Genomic DNA, 15,602 nt, shown 5'->3' on the forward strand with positions numbered 1-15,602 from the left:
GATTCCGTGAAATTGTCAACTCTGTGGTGTCCAGGCCACCACAATGTCCATGTTGCTTCAGGCAGGAGGGATCCTTTTGGATGCTGCAGTGGTGTTTACAGCTTTTCCATCCTCCTCCCAGCCCTTCCTGGCCTTGAACCGCCTCACCACCCCTGGGCCTCATCCTACCTCAGTCCCAGGTCCCTGTGGATCTGACAGAGAGGCTCAGTGGTCACCGGTGGCTCATCCTTCCACATTACAGCTGTTCCCTTTGGATTTGGGAGCCCTTTGCACTTGCTTTCACCCAAGCTCAGTCTCAGAACAGACCATGCCAATCATATATTTTATTTTTTTTAATACACTCTGTTATGGCAGATGTTTTGTGGCTTCTGATACTCTGGTCCTGTGTAATGTGTTTCTACTCAAACTTGCAGCCACCAGCAGCTTATAGAGTTTCCCTGGTGGTATCTCTTGAAAGTGGAGTGTACTAACTGCATTCTCCTCATCAGAATGTTCAAAGTTTTGCAGCTTCTGTGTGGGTTTCTTTGGAGGGTTTTTTTTTTTGTTGTTTTTTGTTGGTTTTTTTTTTTTTTTGACTGCTACTACATAGAGCTTTGAGTCACAAGTGAAGGGTCTGCACATGACAGGCAGAGTTCGGCCACTGCCAGAGCGCTCTGAAGACCGTGCCTGTTGCTTTTTCACCCAACTCAAACAGCTCCAATTCCCCAACCCCAAAGAGAGCTTTGTCATTGCTTCTAACCCCCTTTTTCCTGTCAGTGCAATACTTGCCTCTGAGCCCTTTCCCTCCCCACTCCCCTTCCCACAGTTCTGTTGCAGGTGCTCCAGCCCTCCCCTACAACTGGGCTGACCCCCTTTACTCCCTTATTTTTTTAATCCATGCACTTGGCAGATCAGATATTTTCCTGGCAGACATCACCCTCCTGAAGCTGCCTGTTGTTTTTACTGAAAGCCTTTTAATGCTCCACGTGCTCCGGGTTCCTGCAGAAAGGGCAAAACAGGAGGAAAAGGGTGATGCTGAGCAAGCTGGTTCCTCAAGGTGCTCCCCAGACCCAGCTCCACGTAGCTCCTCGTGGCTTTGGCTCCTCTGCCAGCCCTCCCAGGCCCTGCTCCTGCACAGTGCTGGAAAGCCAAGGTGGTCCTTCTCTCTTCTCTGAGCCAGGAGCAGCTGTGGGGTTCTTGGATCAGCCAGGGATTTACCCCAGAGTCCACAGCAGACTCATTTCTGCTTTCTTCTCCTACCTAACAGGCGCCTGCCTTGTACTTTCATCTAGGATGGAAGCCAAAATTTGTTATTTTCCCCCCAGAACTGTGCCAAAAAGAGTAAATATTGTTAAAGAGGCATTTGGGGTCTAGCTCTGTGGAGGGAGGGTGTTGTGTTCTTGGTGAGCGGCAGGAATGAAGATCTTTGGGAAGGCCCCTCCTTTAGGGCTGCGTTTGCTGTCCCATCTTCTGAAATCGATGGGCTGAGTAACAACTAAAAGCACAAAAACAATGAAATTTCCCGGCGATGCTTTCACTGATCTTGATTTCCCCCTTTCTTGCTGCTTTTTGGCCCTGTCCAGAAAAGTTGTTGTTTGGCTTATGCAAAAGCTTTCTTTTCTACAACCTCTGGTTTGCATGCAAGGAAGAACTACTTTCAACAAGTTGACTTGCCTTGAAGTCTGTGTGTTTATTCTGTAAACTGGCATCAAAGAGTAAAAACGTGACCTTTTCCAGATGAAAAATTTTAGCAGGAGTTTCTTGATTGATCGAGCATAAAATAAATTTTCTGTTTGATTTTTTTTTCAAAAAAAATCATCTCATCTTCATTTCTGAAGTCTAAAACCTCCTATGGTAGCTCCTGGAGGAATGAGATGAGAGGGAGAAGAAAAATGCTAATGGGGATATTCTAGAAGGAAAGATAATTCCTGCTAGGATAAAAGAGAAACAGGTATGAAGAGAGTAAATAAAATTGGGAAAACATTTTCTTGATCATTAATTGTATTGATACCTGGAAATACTCAGGCTAGCAGAGGGAAAAGAAAGCAAACCCACACAGTTTAAAGATGTTAATTTAAATAACCCAAACAAACCTAGTCTGGCAACTTTAAAGAATCCCGTTTGGGGAAAATCCATGAGTTTCCAGCTCAGCTGTCATCTGGTTTGGTGTAGCTTGAGATGAACCAATGGCATCTCCCGCTCCTGGAGGAGACCCCGTTCCGTGATTGCTGTTTATCCCAGTTAATCCAAGAGGAGGAGAGAGGATGCTCCCTTTGTGTGTTTGCAGTGTGAGCACAGTTTGGGAAGTCGGCAGCAGCTCTGCTGAGCGCAGCTTTGCTAAGCACAGCTTAGGCAGTCCCAAGCCTCTCTGTGTCCCCTCACTTACCCTGTCCTTTTGCTGATAGGATCTAGATAAGACCCAGGAAGAAATAAAGAAGCACCATGCCAACATCAGTGAGTTGAAGAAGAACTTCATGGAGTCCGTCCCGGAGCCTCGGCCGAGTGAGTGGGACAAGCGTTTGTCCACTCACTCCCCTTTCCGAAGCCTCAACGTCAACGGGCAGATTCCCACGGGAGTGGATGGAGTGAGTACCTCGGCACAGGGTGTCCAAGGGGCGGCTTTGCAGTGTGGGGTTCAGCCTCAGCTCCCCTTAGCTTCTGCTTATTTTGAATTGTAACAGTTAGTAGTGACTTGTAACATGCAGAATGTTCTCTGAGAGAATCAAAGCTTTAGTCACAGTGTCATAAAAATCTGATTTTTTGGTAGAGAAGGATATAAGAATCCCTTAGCTGGCATTTGAAGTGTTGCTGTCAGTGTGATGCTAGAGAGCACTTCCCGTGGCTGATTTGGGGACTGGCTCATTCCTGGATCTCCCCAAAATGTGGAAAAATCCCTGGCAAGCCAGAAATCCAAAGACCTAAATTATTACTTCAGAGGTAATATTGCAGATAACCCAGTGGAGAAGCACTGGGTTATCTGCAATGGGATGGGCTGATTTTTCCAAATTCACTTTATTCTCCACTTAATCTGGTGTGTCATTGGGTTTAGACTTGCATTAGGAACTCCAGGTGGTGATCTGCTGTGGAGGCTTCGAGAAGACTCCTTGGGTGGCCACAGCAGGGCTGTTCAAACATGATAGGAATCTCCCTCCTTCCAGGAACTGTATGTTAGTAACCACATACACTCACAGTTTCTCAGCTAATTTCCTTAAAAAGGTAATTTTTCAAGGAAAAACCAGTCACCAACTGGTTTCTTCTTGGCTAACAGACACCTCTGTGTCATATTGGTGATAACTGGCTCAGATTTGGAGCTTGTGAGTAAAACTGTAGTTAGTGCCTGTGGTAATCAGTCTTTTAAGTAGTAAATGCAATTTTTTATTGCAACAGAGAAATTGCATCCTGACTGCAAGTAGGGGCAATTGAAGACTCTCCTGGTTGAATGCCCAGTTTTTCCCTTTCTGTCCCACAGCCCTGCAGATGAACTAGTATTTAATCTTCAAACAAGGCAGATACTTATAATCAGGAAATAATCTTGCAGTGGATGGAGGGTTATTGGAACACATACAAAGGCTTTAACACCAAGTTTACTACAGGCTCCTCAAAGCTCGGAGTACAGCCAGGACAGCTAAAGGGCTTTTTTTGCCTGCTAGAAAAATGAGATCCCCAAAACGAACTTAGTCAGGGTTGGTTGTTAGAGAATCTCAGAATGGTTTGGGTTGGAAGGGAATTTAAAGCCACTCCCTGCCATGGGCAGGAACCCCTTCCTCTGTCCCAGGCTGCTCCAAGTCTTGTCCAACCTGGCCTTGGACACTTCCAGGGATCCAGGGGCAGCCACAGCTGCTCTGGGCAATCTATCATTGGGATTACCCTGTTTAACATACGGATGGACTTTGCCCTCTTGCTGAGCCTCAGCATAGATTCCCCAGGAGTGTGGGTGGCAGAGCTCTGTTCACAGTGCCACGTGGGTTTTGGGGTGTGGGTGGGATAGAGCAGAGGCTCTCAAGCTCCACAAATTCAGTTCAACAATGTTATTCTTGGTTTTTATGAAGAACTTCTTGCAAGGTGACCACACTGAGATCTTGGAGGGCTGCTGGTCACCGTAACTGGATGGTGTGGGCTTGTCCCACCTAAGGCTGCAGTGGGTCTGCAGCACTGCAAGAATTGGTGTCAGCCCAGGATTTGCATTTCTGGAAATTTCTTCTTAATCTGGTCCTCTTTGAAGTGATCTCACTTGGAGGTGGCCATGTCCTGCTATGAACTTCCAGAAATGCATCTTCCCCAGGCACTGACTGGGGAGAAAGTTTTCCCTCACCTGCATGTGTTGAAGGATCATAAATCAGATGGTAACTTAAGGATGGTAAATCATTGTGCAAAGCCATTGCTCCTGTTCATGGTGGTACCTTCACCCTGCCTTAGTGGCCAAAGGGTTTTTTGCCAGGGGCCACTTTTCTGCTATTCCTGTATGTTTTATTATGAGACAACTGAACCTTAACACGCTTTGTGTGTCCAGGTCAAGAAAGTCACTGTCCCATCTTCTGAGAGACAGGTTGGTGGGCTTGAGGTAAAGCTGCTGCTCTGATCTGTGCTTCTGAACCAGACTTGCTATTGCAATGGCACCGAGCAAAAACTCAACAGCAGCTGCTGGATAACATTTTTCTTTTGGCTACATGAAGTAGTTTCATAACTCACACCCAGAGGACTTTGGCACTGCTGCAGCTTTTGCAGCTTTCAGTTTTTGCTTATTTTGATGCATGGCTGGTTCGAAAAAGCTGCATGACCGATATAACCGTGTATTCGGAGACGAAAGCAATTCTGAAAATTTAACTGTTCCCTGTTCTTTTTATGTTGTCTTTCTTTCCGTTTTTTTTTTGTTGTTGTTTTAATGATCATGTTACTCTTGCATTTTATATTTTCTTTTGCTGCCCAGTCTCCCAGCTACTTTCTCCCGAATTCTCACCACTTAGGGGTGTGCAAAGAACCAGTCCCAAAATACCGCACTGACCAGCGGAGGTTGGCTCAGCTGAGGGAGCTTAGAGCCAAGTTTTTCCTCTCCTAAATACACTTGGGTTTGACCAGGGCTGGCAAACTAAAGGGATGCAGAGTTACGGAACAGCAACATTCCCACAATGTTTTCTTTCTTCAGCAGAAGTGCTGAAGCCCTTGCATGGTCCTGTGTGCTGATTTACTCATTCCGGGTTTTTATCATTCTTTAGACTCCAGAAACAAAAATGTTAAACACGGAGCAGAATTCCAGGAGTTTGCACTGTTCCTACTGCCATCCTGCCCGTTCCATGCGTGGGATTTCTAAGATTTACAGTTTTTCACTTGTTCCGGTAGAATTTTCAAACCAATCGAAATTTTGATACTCTGGTCAGAACTTTGGAAAACCATTTTGTTTCTGCTCTGCAGTCTGGCTGTTCCGTGGGATTTTCCAAACGCTGGGTGTTAAGGGCACTGTAGATTAGGAGGCTGTCAGAGACCACATTTTGTACTGCACCATTCCTGTTTCGAATGCCTCAAACCTTTTTCTCAACCATTCCAATTCCAAAACACTCTGGAAGATTTTGAGAATCCACTTTTCTGGGAGGGCAGGCACCAAACACCCATGATCCTGATGCAGATGTTGATGAGCTGTGCAGAGAGGACATGGTTCTGTAGCTCCAGGGCTGGTGTGACCCAGGTCACCAGTGGCTCTGCTCCCCAGGGCAGTTTATTTTATGCTGAGAAGAGCTGCCCTAACGCTTTGCACATCTCCAAGTGTCATTTTGGGCACTTTCCATCTGTCATTTTTGTTCATCTCTCTCTGTCTTTCTTGATCTTCTACCATGAAAGCAGACACGGGAACGGCCTCTGTTAGTACAGGATGAAGACAAACTAAAAAAGCAGGAGATACCTACTGAGACAGCCTTTCCCCGGCCAGCAAGTGAAGCAACTCTTCCAAAGGTTTCTATTGCAATCCCTGAAGAGCAGAAATCACTCAAAAAGTGTCAGCTGTACTCTAGCATTTTTCCTTCTCCACGTATTCCCTTTATGATGTCCTTTCTCCTGGTCCTAGCACTGACTGTTTGGTGGCTGCTCTTTCTCTGAGTGGCAACAGGGTCATGTTGAAACCTCAAGACCAAAGCTCCTGAATTTCTTGGCTCTAGTCTCTGCTGCAACTTCCTTGTCCTGGTCTTTGATCTCCGTAGTTCACTGTCCCAGGGAGGGACACCCTGTGACTGTCGTATTAATCCCACTGCATGTCCTTGTGTGGCTGTGATGGGACCTGGCAGGAATGGTCATGGATTGCCAGGTCCGTTCTGAAATTTCCTATGGTGCAAAAGCAAATTCGGTGAACTGTGCTCCCAATTGCTGTGGGAGGCCAGATGGAGGGAGGAAATGATGGGAGGAGAGTTTGTTTTCCTGAGCTTCTGTAGACTTCCCATAGGAACTGCTGGAGAATTGCTTTTGAGCTTGTTGTTTTAAATGTAAGATGTTCACAACCTGAAGAACATTTGACACTGATCTAAAAGGGGCTTTGCAGGAATCTGCTGAATCACAGAATCCTGGAATGGTTTGGGGTTGGAAGGGACCTTAAAGATCATCTCGTTCCACCCCCTGCTATGGGCAGGGAACCTTCCACTAGACCAGGCTGCTCCAAGCCCCATCCAACCTGGCCTTGGACAATTCCAGGTATGGAGAGTCCACAGCCTCAGTGGGCAACAAGAGGTCGAATCTCTAGGGAAGAACATTGGAATCTAATCCATAACCACTCCGTTTCTAGGAAACTCAGATTGGCATTTAAATAAAAAGTGCTGATTCTCACTGCTGCTCTTGGTGATAACTTAGGGACAGGGTCAGCTTTTCATTTCCTAGTGGAGGAAGCCTTTGACAAAGTATCCCAGCTTCCCTCTCCATGCCTATTCTCACATCCAAGAAAATACATAGTGTTAAAGGAGAAAACCCATTGCAAGGAGATATTTATTGTAAACCTAGATTAATAATTTTTTGGGAGTCTGATGGTCTTGGGGCACTTGGGATGTGTTTTATTTGATTTGCGTGGAACTAACTGAGGCATGTTTGCTCAGGTCACAGGGATGGAGTTAACTGCTGTTTGAGCATTCCCTCTGTTGGCATGTTGGCTTGGCCACATGGGGACATCCTTCTAATGTTAAAATCCTTGATAGTTTTTGACTTCTTTGACCAAACCGTTGCATGCTGGTTGTTGTTTATTGCCTACAATGTAAATGTCTGGATGATGCTCCCATTTATCCGAGTTACCCTGGCTGAGCTGTGCAGGCTCCAGCCCAGCTGGCTGAGCAGAGCTGGTTTGTGAGCTGGAGGGAAGGTGGGACTTTGTGTCTGAGGGGTTTCTTTTCTGTAAATAGTAATGAAGGGGCTGAGCTGAGCCCCCCATCTCCTTTCAGCACTAATCCATGCTCTCCTGTGTCCACTGGAGGATTGGGCTGGACACAGTCACTCTGAGAAGTGCCACCAGTGATAGCAGCTGCTCCAGCAGCATGGAAGAGAAAGGAGGAGGCCTTCATTACATGGACTAAAATGTGTGAATATATATAAATACTTGTATTTATAACCCTCTCTAGATCTGTATCCGTGTGAACAGTGTTATTTACGAAGCTAGCAGATAACTTTGAAGGAATAAGGCAAACATGGCATGTGCTGTCTGGTCTGAGGGTCCATGGACTATCATGGACCACTCGAGCCACCTCTTGCTCTCTATGTACAGGTTGAGGCTCTGAATGCTGTCTCAGAAACTTAGGTTGCTAGTGAAACTGTTTGTTTTAATCCCACAGGAATCTTTCCAATTCCTCTTGTAACCTGCTCCGATTAGTTCACCAGTTTGTGCCTTTAGGACTTTGTTTTGTGCGGATGCTGATTTTTCATTGGAAAATACTCTTCCCTTTTTAATACACTGCCTTTAATACACAGTCTTCCTCCTTTGGCACTAGGAAGCGTAGAAGCCAGAGGGTTGTTGTCCAGGCATAGTCTGGTGTGAAGGAGAGTGTCGGCAGGCTGTGTCCCTTGGAGCATCCGTTGGAATGCACTTGGACTCCAGCGGATTTGGTGTGGAGTTTAGGAAGACAAAGGTGGGCCTTGGAGAAGAGAGCTGGGGAAGGATGCTGGGGTGCCATGTGCTGTGCAGAAAATGCAGGATGGAAGAAGTCAGAGGATGCTTCTGGCTGGCATTCCCTGCCTGCATCTCCTTCCCAAGATGGTAACAGTTGTGATGAAGAACAGGGATTGTTTGTTCTCCCCAGCATGGTGTGGAGAGGGAAGACACAGGAATTGTTTGGATCTCTCTCTGTCCATTTTCTGTTTGTATTTCCTGGAGAAAAGCAGGTTGAACACACAGGTGCTTCCATCCCAAAGCCGTTGCTCAGGATCACTGCTTGGGATGCTCAGCACTGCTGAGTTTACTGCATTTCTGATCTAGTGACAAGAACTTGGAAGCCACACTGGTGGCTTTGGCAAAGTCATGGTTTCTGTAGCTCTGTCACCCATTTCCAAAGGACCTGAAGTCTAAAACTCTTTGCCCAGAGCAACCTTAGACCAGAGTGCTCAGGGTGTCTCATCCCAGCAGGGTAACAGGCTCTGTCACCTCAACTCAATGCTGTAACTCTTCAATTCAAATGGTCTCTTTCTCTCTTTTTTAATCTTGAGATAAGGCTGGTTGTCATCAGCAAAAGCCTTGGAAACTTTACACTCTGAGAACACTCAGGAACATTTTTGGGATTTATATACCAATTATCACTGCAGAGTATAAAGAAATTGAACAAATGCTTTCTATTTCCCTGGCAATTTAGAGGCCAGTTATCTGTATTTATCCAGGTAGATATGATCCCTCCTGACAGAGGAAACCTGTAACTTACCAGGAACAGAAACCTCATCTGTCCAACACCCCAGGGATGTGCCCTTTGGGCTATAGCCCCTTTCCCAGTCGCTCCTCTGCATTTTTTTTCCTGTTTACTTGTAATGCAAAGGGAGTGACAGTCCATGGCAATCCACGTAAGGTCTCATTCCTGCGCATTCTGTATCCCGTTTGTGCACATTCCATATCTCTTACACCTCAGTGCTGTGGTTTCCCCCCTTTCCCACGATGTCAGCACAGGATGCAGCACTGAGAGGAGTATTTTATGAGTCCTGCTGTCATCCCTGTGCACAGGGAGAGCTGACTGGCTCTAGTGCTGTTTAAGGACTGAGATTTCAGGGGATCTGTAAGGGAACCAAGACATGTACTTTGCTCCTATTTTGCTCAGGAACAAACTTGCTGGGACCACCAGCAGCTCCTGGCCGCCTGCCCCGACACTGGCACCCATTAACACAGGGGTTCGCACACCCTGTTTGGCCTGGCTGGTGCAGTGCCAGGCTGTGAGTGATGGAGAGCTGAGTTATCCCTCCTGCAATGGCATTCTGGTGACTGGCATGCTGGTGACGTAGGTAGGGTAAGTCTGCCAGTGGTTTTGCCCAGTGTTTCGTGGTGTGGTCACTCAGCTCTTTGGTGCTCATGTGTAGGATCCCACTGGGAGCTGTTGGGGGTTTGGTGCTTCCCATCGCAATATTGGCAGTTCGCTCCACACTCACTTCCTGAATCTCCTTACCCAGATTCCAGCTCTTCTGAGCACCACCTAAAACACACAGTTTCTTGTGCTTTCTTGCTTTAGGAAAAGGTGGACACCAGTATATTGAAGCAGCACATGTGGCAGAGCCAATAGCTTGGAACTCGGATTCAGCTCCCAGGCTGCGCTGGGTGTGGGGCTCTGTGTGTGCTGATACTCGAGGTGTTCATCGCTGTAAAACAACATCCCTTTTTCAACTGCTAAAAGGGACCAGATAAATGAAGGTGTTGGCTGCATCTCTTCCCATGTCCTGCCTCACTCGAGGAGTGATAGAAGGTGAGCTGAGGACTCTCCATGGGCAGCTCAGTCAGGGCACAGTGTTCAGCCAAGACCAGCTCCCCTCCCTTGTGGTTTGTCCAGTAACTAATGATGACCCTAAAGGGTAGGCATTCCATATCTCCCTCCTATCCTGAAATAATCAGGAGAGGTGGATTACCTCAGCACCAAGGGAAGTAGTTTGTGTTTGGAGTAATGAGGCTTTGCTGTACCACAGGCTCCTGGGAAGGTTGTCATAGAATCATGAAATATCCTGAGTTGGAAGGGACCCACAAGGATCATCAAGTTCAGATCCTAATGGTTATGGGCAAAGTGTCTTTCACTTCACATCAGTGTCAGTAATTTGTCACTCTGAGAATTGTTCCCCTGGTTTATTGGGTTTTCTTTCTTTCCTCATCATGAGTTGATGTTGCCTGTTCTGGCCTACAGAAAGAGGGAAGAAGCTTTCTGGATAAATTCAGCCCAAAAAAGGGTTATGGATTCATGCAAAAAACTTCTTGGTCGGTACTTATTAGTGGGTGACCTGGCAGAGGTGGTTCCTCTTGTGTCTGTTTGCATCTGTTGTGGTTTGTGAGGCTGGAGGGAAGGACTGGCTGTGGTTTGGGCCCCTTTGGGATCTTTTAGCAATGGTAGACAGTCCTGTTGGATCAGTCTGTGGGGACTAGAAACACTTTCTTTTTTACCTAAAATGCTCTCTTTTGGAACACTATTTTGGTTTTGTATTTTTTCTCAGATTTTTCTTTGTAAATATGTACATTTATCATTAATAAATGCTATTGCAAATCAGATCTTTCTTTCTACTGCTTATTAACCAAGAAAGCTATATATGACCTGTGTTAATGACTTCCTTGCACTAACCCTCAGTATTCCTTTCTCAAAGCAGGAGCCATCAGACCCTGGGTCACTGCTGGTGGTATTCAGGGTGCTGGGTCTGCTGGACACTCTTGGGTGTGGGTTTGGTGCTCCTGGGAGAGGGAGCACACAAGGCTGCAGCTCTAAGCTCTCAAACTGACCAGAATAATTCAACTGAGGATTAAATCTAGCTTGGTTTAAGACAGGCTTTGTTTGCAGGAGCCCTCTACCAAATGCTTAATGTCACTCTTAACACCTTCTCCCTCTTCGCTTTGGAGACTGAAGTGTAGGAAAAATCAATTACAGAAAGTTGTTCTGAGAGTAGAAGTGGCAGGTCCTGCACAGCTCAGCTACAAGAGCCTCTGTCCTACCTGGTGTGTTAATCTGGGGACAAAATGCTCCTTTTGGTTTTGTAAGTGGAGAAACCACATTCCTAATGAACCACTGCTCCTCAGCTCAGTGGTACGACACAAGCTTCTGGTGGGTTTTGGCTGGTTGAAGCTCAGGTTGTGTTTTGAGGCTGTGTCAAGAGTCAGTTTTAACTCCCAAGTTTTGTGAGATTATTTACTTTTGGATAAACCATTTGGCTCATTCTGTGCTGTCACGATTGATCTCAGGAAGGCAGATCTGGCTGCTCATGCTGCTGGTCCCTGAGATGAGCCTGGCACCAAGGCAGAGCTGTAACTTCATTTATGGAATGAGGGAAGTGGAATGAGCAGCACAAAATTGTTGGCGTTTATAAACCCTGATTTTATCTCCTCACCTGCTGCTGCTGCACTAAAGCAGCTCTTGCAGTGCCACTACTTTGTGCTCTGCAGAGGGATTTTGGAATAAAAAGCCCTTTGTGTGAGAGTACCTGTCCCACAAAAGGGATGGGAAGGGGACCAGTGGGAGTGGGCAGAGGAACCATATTGCCCAACAACTTTATTTTGATGATTTAAGTTTTGATCTTGATGTTGTTTCATGTTCCCAAGTCAATGATGCAATGATTAGAGGTGGTTGCTGTGTGTTGTGTAATACATTGGATTCTTGTTCATGACATAATTTAATCTTTTGAAGCTTTGAGCACACTGTATTTTCTAGCATTACTTTTAATTTTGGTCAAAATCTCTTTTATCCTTCTGTCATCTGAGTAGGCTGGTCAGGATGTTGTGATCAGATCAATGGCAATGAAAAAATCCATTGAAAACCATAAATCCCTATGTGATGTCCATTCTTTTCAATGCCAGGGTATGTTGAACAGCTTCTAAACTTTTTTAATTTCTACCTTAAGGCAAAGCAGTTCTGTAAGGCAATGGTGGGTACTGTAAAATAAGGATCTCTTGTTTTCTGCTTTATAATACTTTTTACCCAAGTGCTTTGCCAGCTGTGAGATTGAGCATCAGTTGATCTGGGAGCGCTCTCTGGTGAGTGTGGTTTGCTGCAAAAGCAACATCGTTTCCTTTTGCATCCCTAGTCAGTCACTCCGAGCCTGTGAGCTTCTGTGGATCCTTGTTTGGGGATAACCTAATAACAGTGTCAACAATTCCATGGTCATGCTGGAAAAGAACAGGGCTGGGCGATATTAACCAGCTGGGATTCCTGGCATTTCATGTGGTGGTTGTAGGGAGTTATTGTGCGCTATAACTTCATGGGTTTAGCAATTTTTCTTAAATAGTAAGTGGCAATTGACATCATTTTAGCACTCCTTAAGTTTTCTGCAGGATAGTGGTCTGATTTGGGGTGGGAATAATGGAGTATTCAACAGAGAGAGGCAGCAGCATGAAAAAAACATCCACTCTGACAGCACAGGGCGGCTGGATCACACAAATAGATCCTGATCCAAAACAGCAGGGTCTTGAAAAAAGGCAGGCAAACCAATTTATACAAAAGCACTTTGCAAGAAAAATAAATCCTTTTGGCCAAACATGCAATTAAGCCTGTTATTAATTTATCCCCAGTCTGAATTATTGTGTATCACTTTACATTGCAATGCTTCAGCTGTATCTTCAGGGGCACAAAGATTTGTATTTTGAGGGTGGTGCTTTAGTTGCATTCATGTCTGGGTCAGTTTGTTTCTTCTGGGGCATTGCATCCTGTCCTGTATTTAATTTAGTCTGTGTTCAGCTGCTTCATGCTTGCCTTAGGCCTTGCTGGTTTGGGGCTGTGTCCCTGGAAATGAGTAGCTGGGCAGTCCAGGCACCTCTCAGGTTTCCTGGGTCTCAAGGTGAGCTTGGAACTCTGCAAATCTGAGCTCTAAACATAGGGATGCTTTGGCATTTGCAATTTAAAACAAATCTTGATAAGATCAGAATTTGTAACACATGCTGAAATTCCTATGAGAGAGTTTTACATAGATAATTTTATCTAGAAACAAATACCTTACCATTAGTTTATCTTCTTATGAGTGGAATAGGAAGGCAAGGCAAAAAGTGCTTCTGATCAGTTGATCTTATCAGGATTTCATTCTGTCGTTCCAGCTTGCATGTTTGCTGCTGCACTTGGCTCTACTGGTGACCACTATACTCACGGCACAGGCTCTCTTCCAGCTCTCCCTTCATTTATGCATCTTTCATACAAGATGCTTCCAAAATGCAAATTATTTTCCCGGTCTGTGAAAGGGAACTGGGAGGTTGTTTTGACTGTATACAGATTTTTGCCTCATAAATACATCAGTGTTTGTGTAGCTGCTTAATCTGCTTCGTTTTATCTGTGATTCTTCTCTTGGCTCAGTAGAGTCCCAGCTCTTATGTAAGGAAATCTCACTCCTAAGGCATGTTCCGTTAAACCCCAGAAGATGAGCTGTGTCTTCTCAAGGTCCCATGAGTAATTTGCAAGGTTTAGCATCTATAATTAAGGGAAGATGATATTGACAGTATGTAAATTCAGGTTTTAAACCAACAAGAAGACATGGCTGTATACAGCTGATAACCCCATTCATGTTCTGATTTGTGGAATATTGCAATGTAGAGTCTTGTGTTAGGAAATGAGGGTGGGATCTGGAAATTATATAGTAGAATATCCTGAGTGGGAAGGGACCCACAGGGATCATCCAGTCCAGCCCCAGGCCCTGCACAGACACCCCAAATCCCACCCTGGGCATCCCTGGCAGCACTGCCCAAACGCTCCTGGAGCTCTGGCAGCCTCGGGGCCGTGCCCATTCCCTGGGGAATGGGCAGTGCCCAGCAGCCTCTGGGGGAAGAACCTTTCCCTGCTCTCCAGCCTGAGCCTGCCCTGTCCCAGCTCCAGGCATTCCCTGGCTCCTGTCCCAGGGAGCAGAGATCGGAGTGGCCCCTCAGGAGAAATCTGCAAACTGCCTTGAGGTCTTCCCTTAAATATTCCTTTGGAGGAGCACATGTGGAAGTGGGTTTGGATCAGAAATAACCTTTCCCTGTGAGCAGTCTGACCTGCCCATCTCAGTGCTGCTTGCTCTCCCTCCACTCCTATTAAATGCATTTTGCTAAGCAATATCCCAACAGCTTAACAAAAGCACAAGAGGCTGGAAATTCTAATGGATAGAAATCTTACAGCTAAATCTGTCTGTAACATAAAGAAGCAGAGAACTGAAAAATACCCATGAGAAATGGAGGAAGAGCCATTTCTTGAAATGATACTAAAAAGGTGTCTGTTTGTTCTTGCATAAAGTGGCTCCTGCTCTTACCCTACCATTGAGCTGTGCCATTAAAGGAGGTCAGTCAAAGTGAAAGCCTCTGGTCTATAAAATATGAATTACACCAAATAACCCACAGGCTTCAGACCCCACATTTCAAGCACAAATTACAGTTTTTTAATTGCCATGGGATCCTTGTTAGAAGGTGAGGCAACAGTTTCAAGGAGTTAAAAGCAGACTCAGGGGATGGTTTTGGATTAGTGATGGGTTTTGCTGCCTGTGGAAGTTTTGGATGTGCACCAGTCCCCACTTGATACACTGAAATTATTCCTAACTGAGCAAAAAGCGCTTAGTGGTGGCTCTTCCTCTAGGTGCAGAGAGTTGTTTTCATATTAATTCCTTAATACTTAGGAGAATGGATTGCTAGTGTACCAGGAAGGCTGTGTCAGTAAAGCACTGGGTACAACACACATAGCACAGAGGTTTTCCGGTGTCCAGCCCCACTGTTGCATGTGTTACTGAAGATGTGATATATGATAAGAACCTGATGTTTTGCCTTGATGCCTTCTGACCTCGTGCTCTCCCTAACTCCCTGCTCTCTTTCTCTCTCTCTCTCCCTGGCCTTTTTTGTGTATCCGTTTCTTTTTAGAAAATGAGTGACTTTCTCTCCCAAGAGGATGTGGCTGCAGTGCCAGAATGGAGCAGTTTTAACACTGGCTTTGCATGGGAGGGCTCAAAGCAGTCAGTAGTTTTTAGTGAGACTCCAGTGCCCTCACAGCCTTCTCCCAGCTGGCATTTTGGTGCTTCCTCCCTAAGCAGCGAGGAGGAGAAAGAGGAGGAGGAGCAGGAGGAGGCGGTTACCAGCCTCTCTGCCAGCGAGGAGGACCTGACATGTGAAAAGGGGGTTTGTGTGGATGTGGAGAAGGACTCGGAGCTCTCTGAGCCAGAGCCTCCCCCAAGCCCTGCCGCACTTCCCTGGCAGCCCTGGGGAGGAGAGGAGAAGGAGGTGGCAGAGGATGGTGAAGACAGCTTTGCCTTTAGAAAGCCACGTGGCGAGTGTCCCAACCCAGATGCTCCTAACGGGCTGCCAGAGCTCATTCGCTGCTTCCAGGTAGTGAGCCCAGCTCCTGCACCCCTCTCCCTGGCTGCCTTTGGAGTGGGAACCCAAACACTGCAGCAAGCAGATGCCACAGACCCGCAGAGGAGTTGGGTTTGCTTGGCTTGGACTCATGCTTGGAGCTAACGAGCTGGTGCATCTCCTGCAGTCAGTGCAATATGCCCCTCTCAAT

The 15,602-nt window shown here is 46.1% G+C and overlaps 1 protein-coding gene across 44 annotated transcripts in view; it reads left to right on the forward strand.

Annotated features, from left to right (window-relative positions):
* The window catches only part of EPB41 (erythrocyte membrane protein band 4.1), a 94,648-nt gene that overhangs the window by 69,506 nt on the left and 9,540 nt on the right, over positions 1-15,602 (forward strand). For 13 of the 44 annotated variants that reach the window (XM_039564681.1, XM_019293775.3, XM_019293777.3 and 10 more), the window contains 3 exons: positions 2,385-2,564; positions 12,080-12,130; positions 14,963-15,424. In XM_039564681.1, the coding sequence (XP_039420615.1) occupies positions 2,385-2,564; positions 12,080-12,130; positions 14,963-15,424 (693 nt within the window). Of the gene's footprint in view, positions 1-2,384; positions 2,565-4,489; positions 4,541-4,906; positions 10,659-12,079; positions 12,131-14,962; positions 15,425-15,602 lie in introns of those variants that run through there. The other 31 variants (XM_019293790.3, XM_039564677.1, XM_039564678.1 and 28 more) reach the window with 9 other exon arrangements.

The sequence above is a fragment of the Corvus cornix genome, chromosome 23 (genome assembly GCF_000738735.6).
Source record: "Corvus cornix cornix isolate S_Up_H32 chromosome 23, ASM73873v5, whole genome shotgun sequence".
Classification (NCBI taxonomy): domain Eukaryota; kingdom Metazoa; phylum Chordata; class Aves; order Passeriformes; family Corvidae; genus Corvus; species Corvus cornix.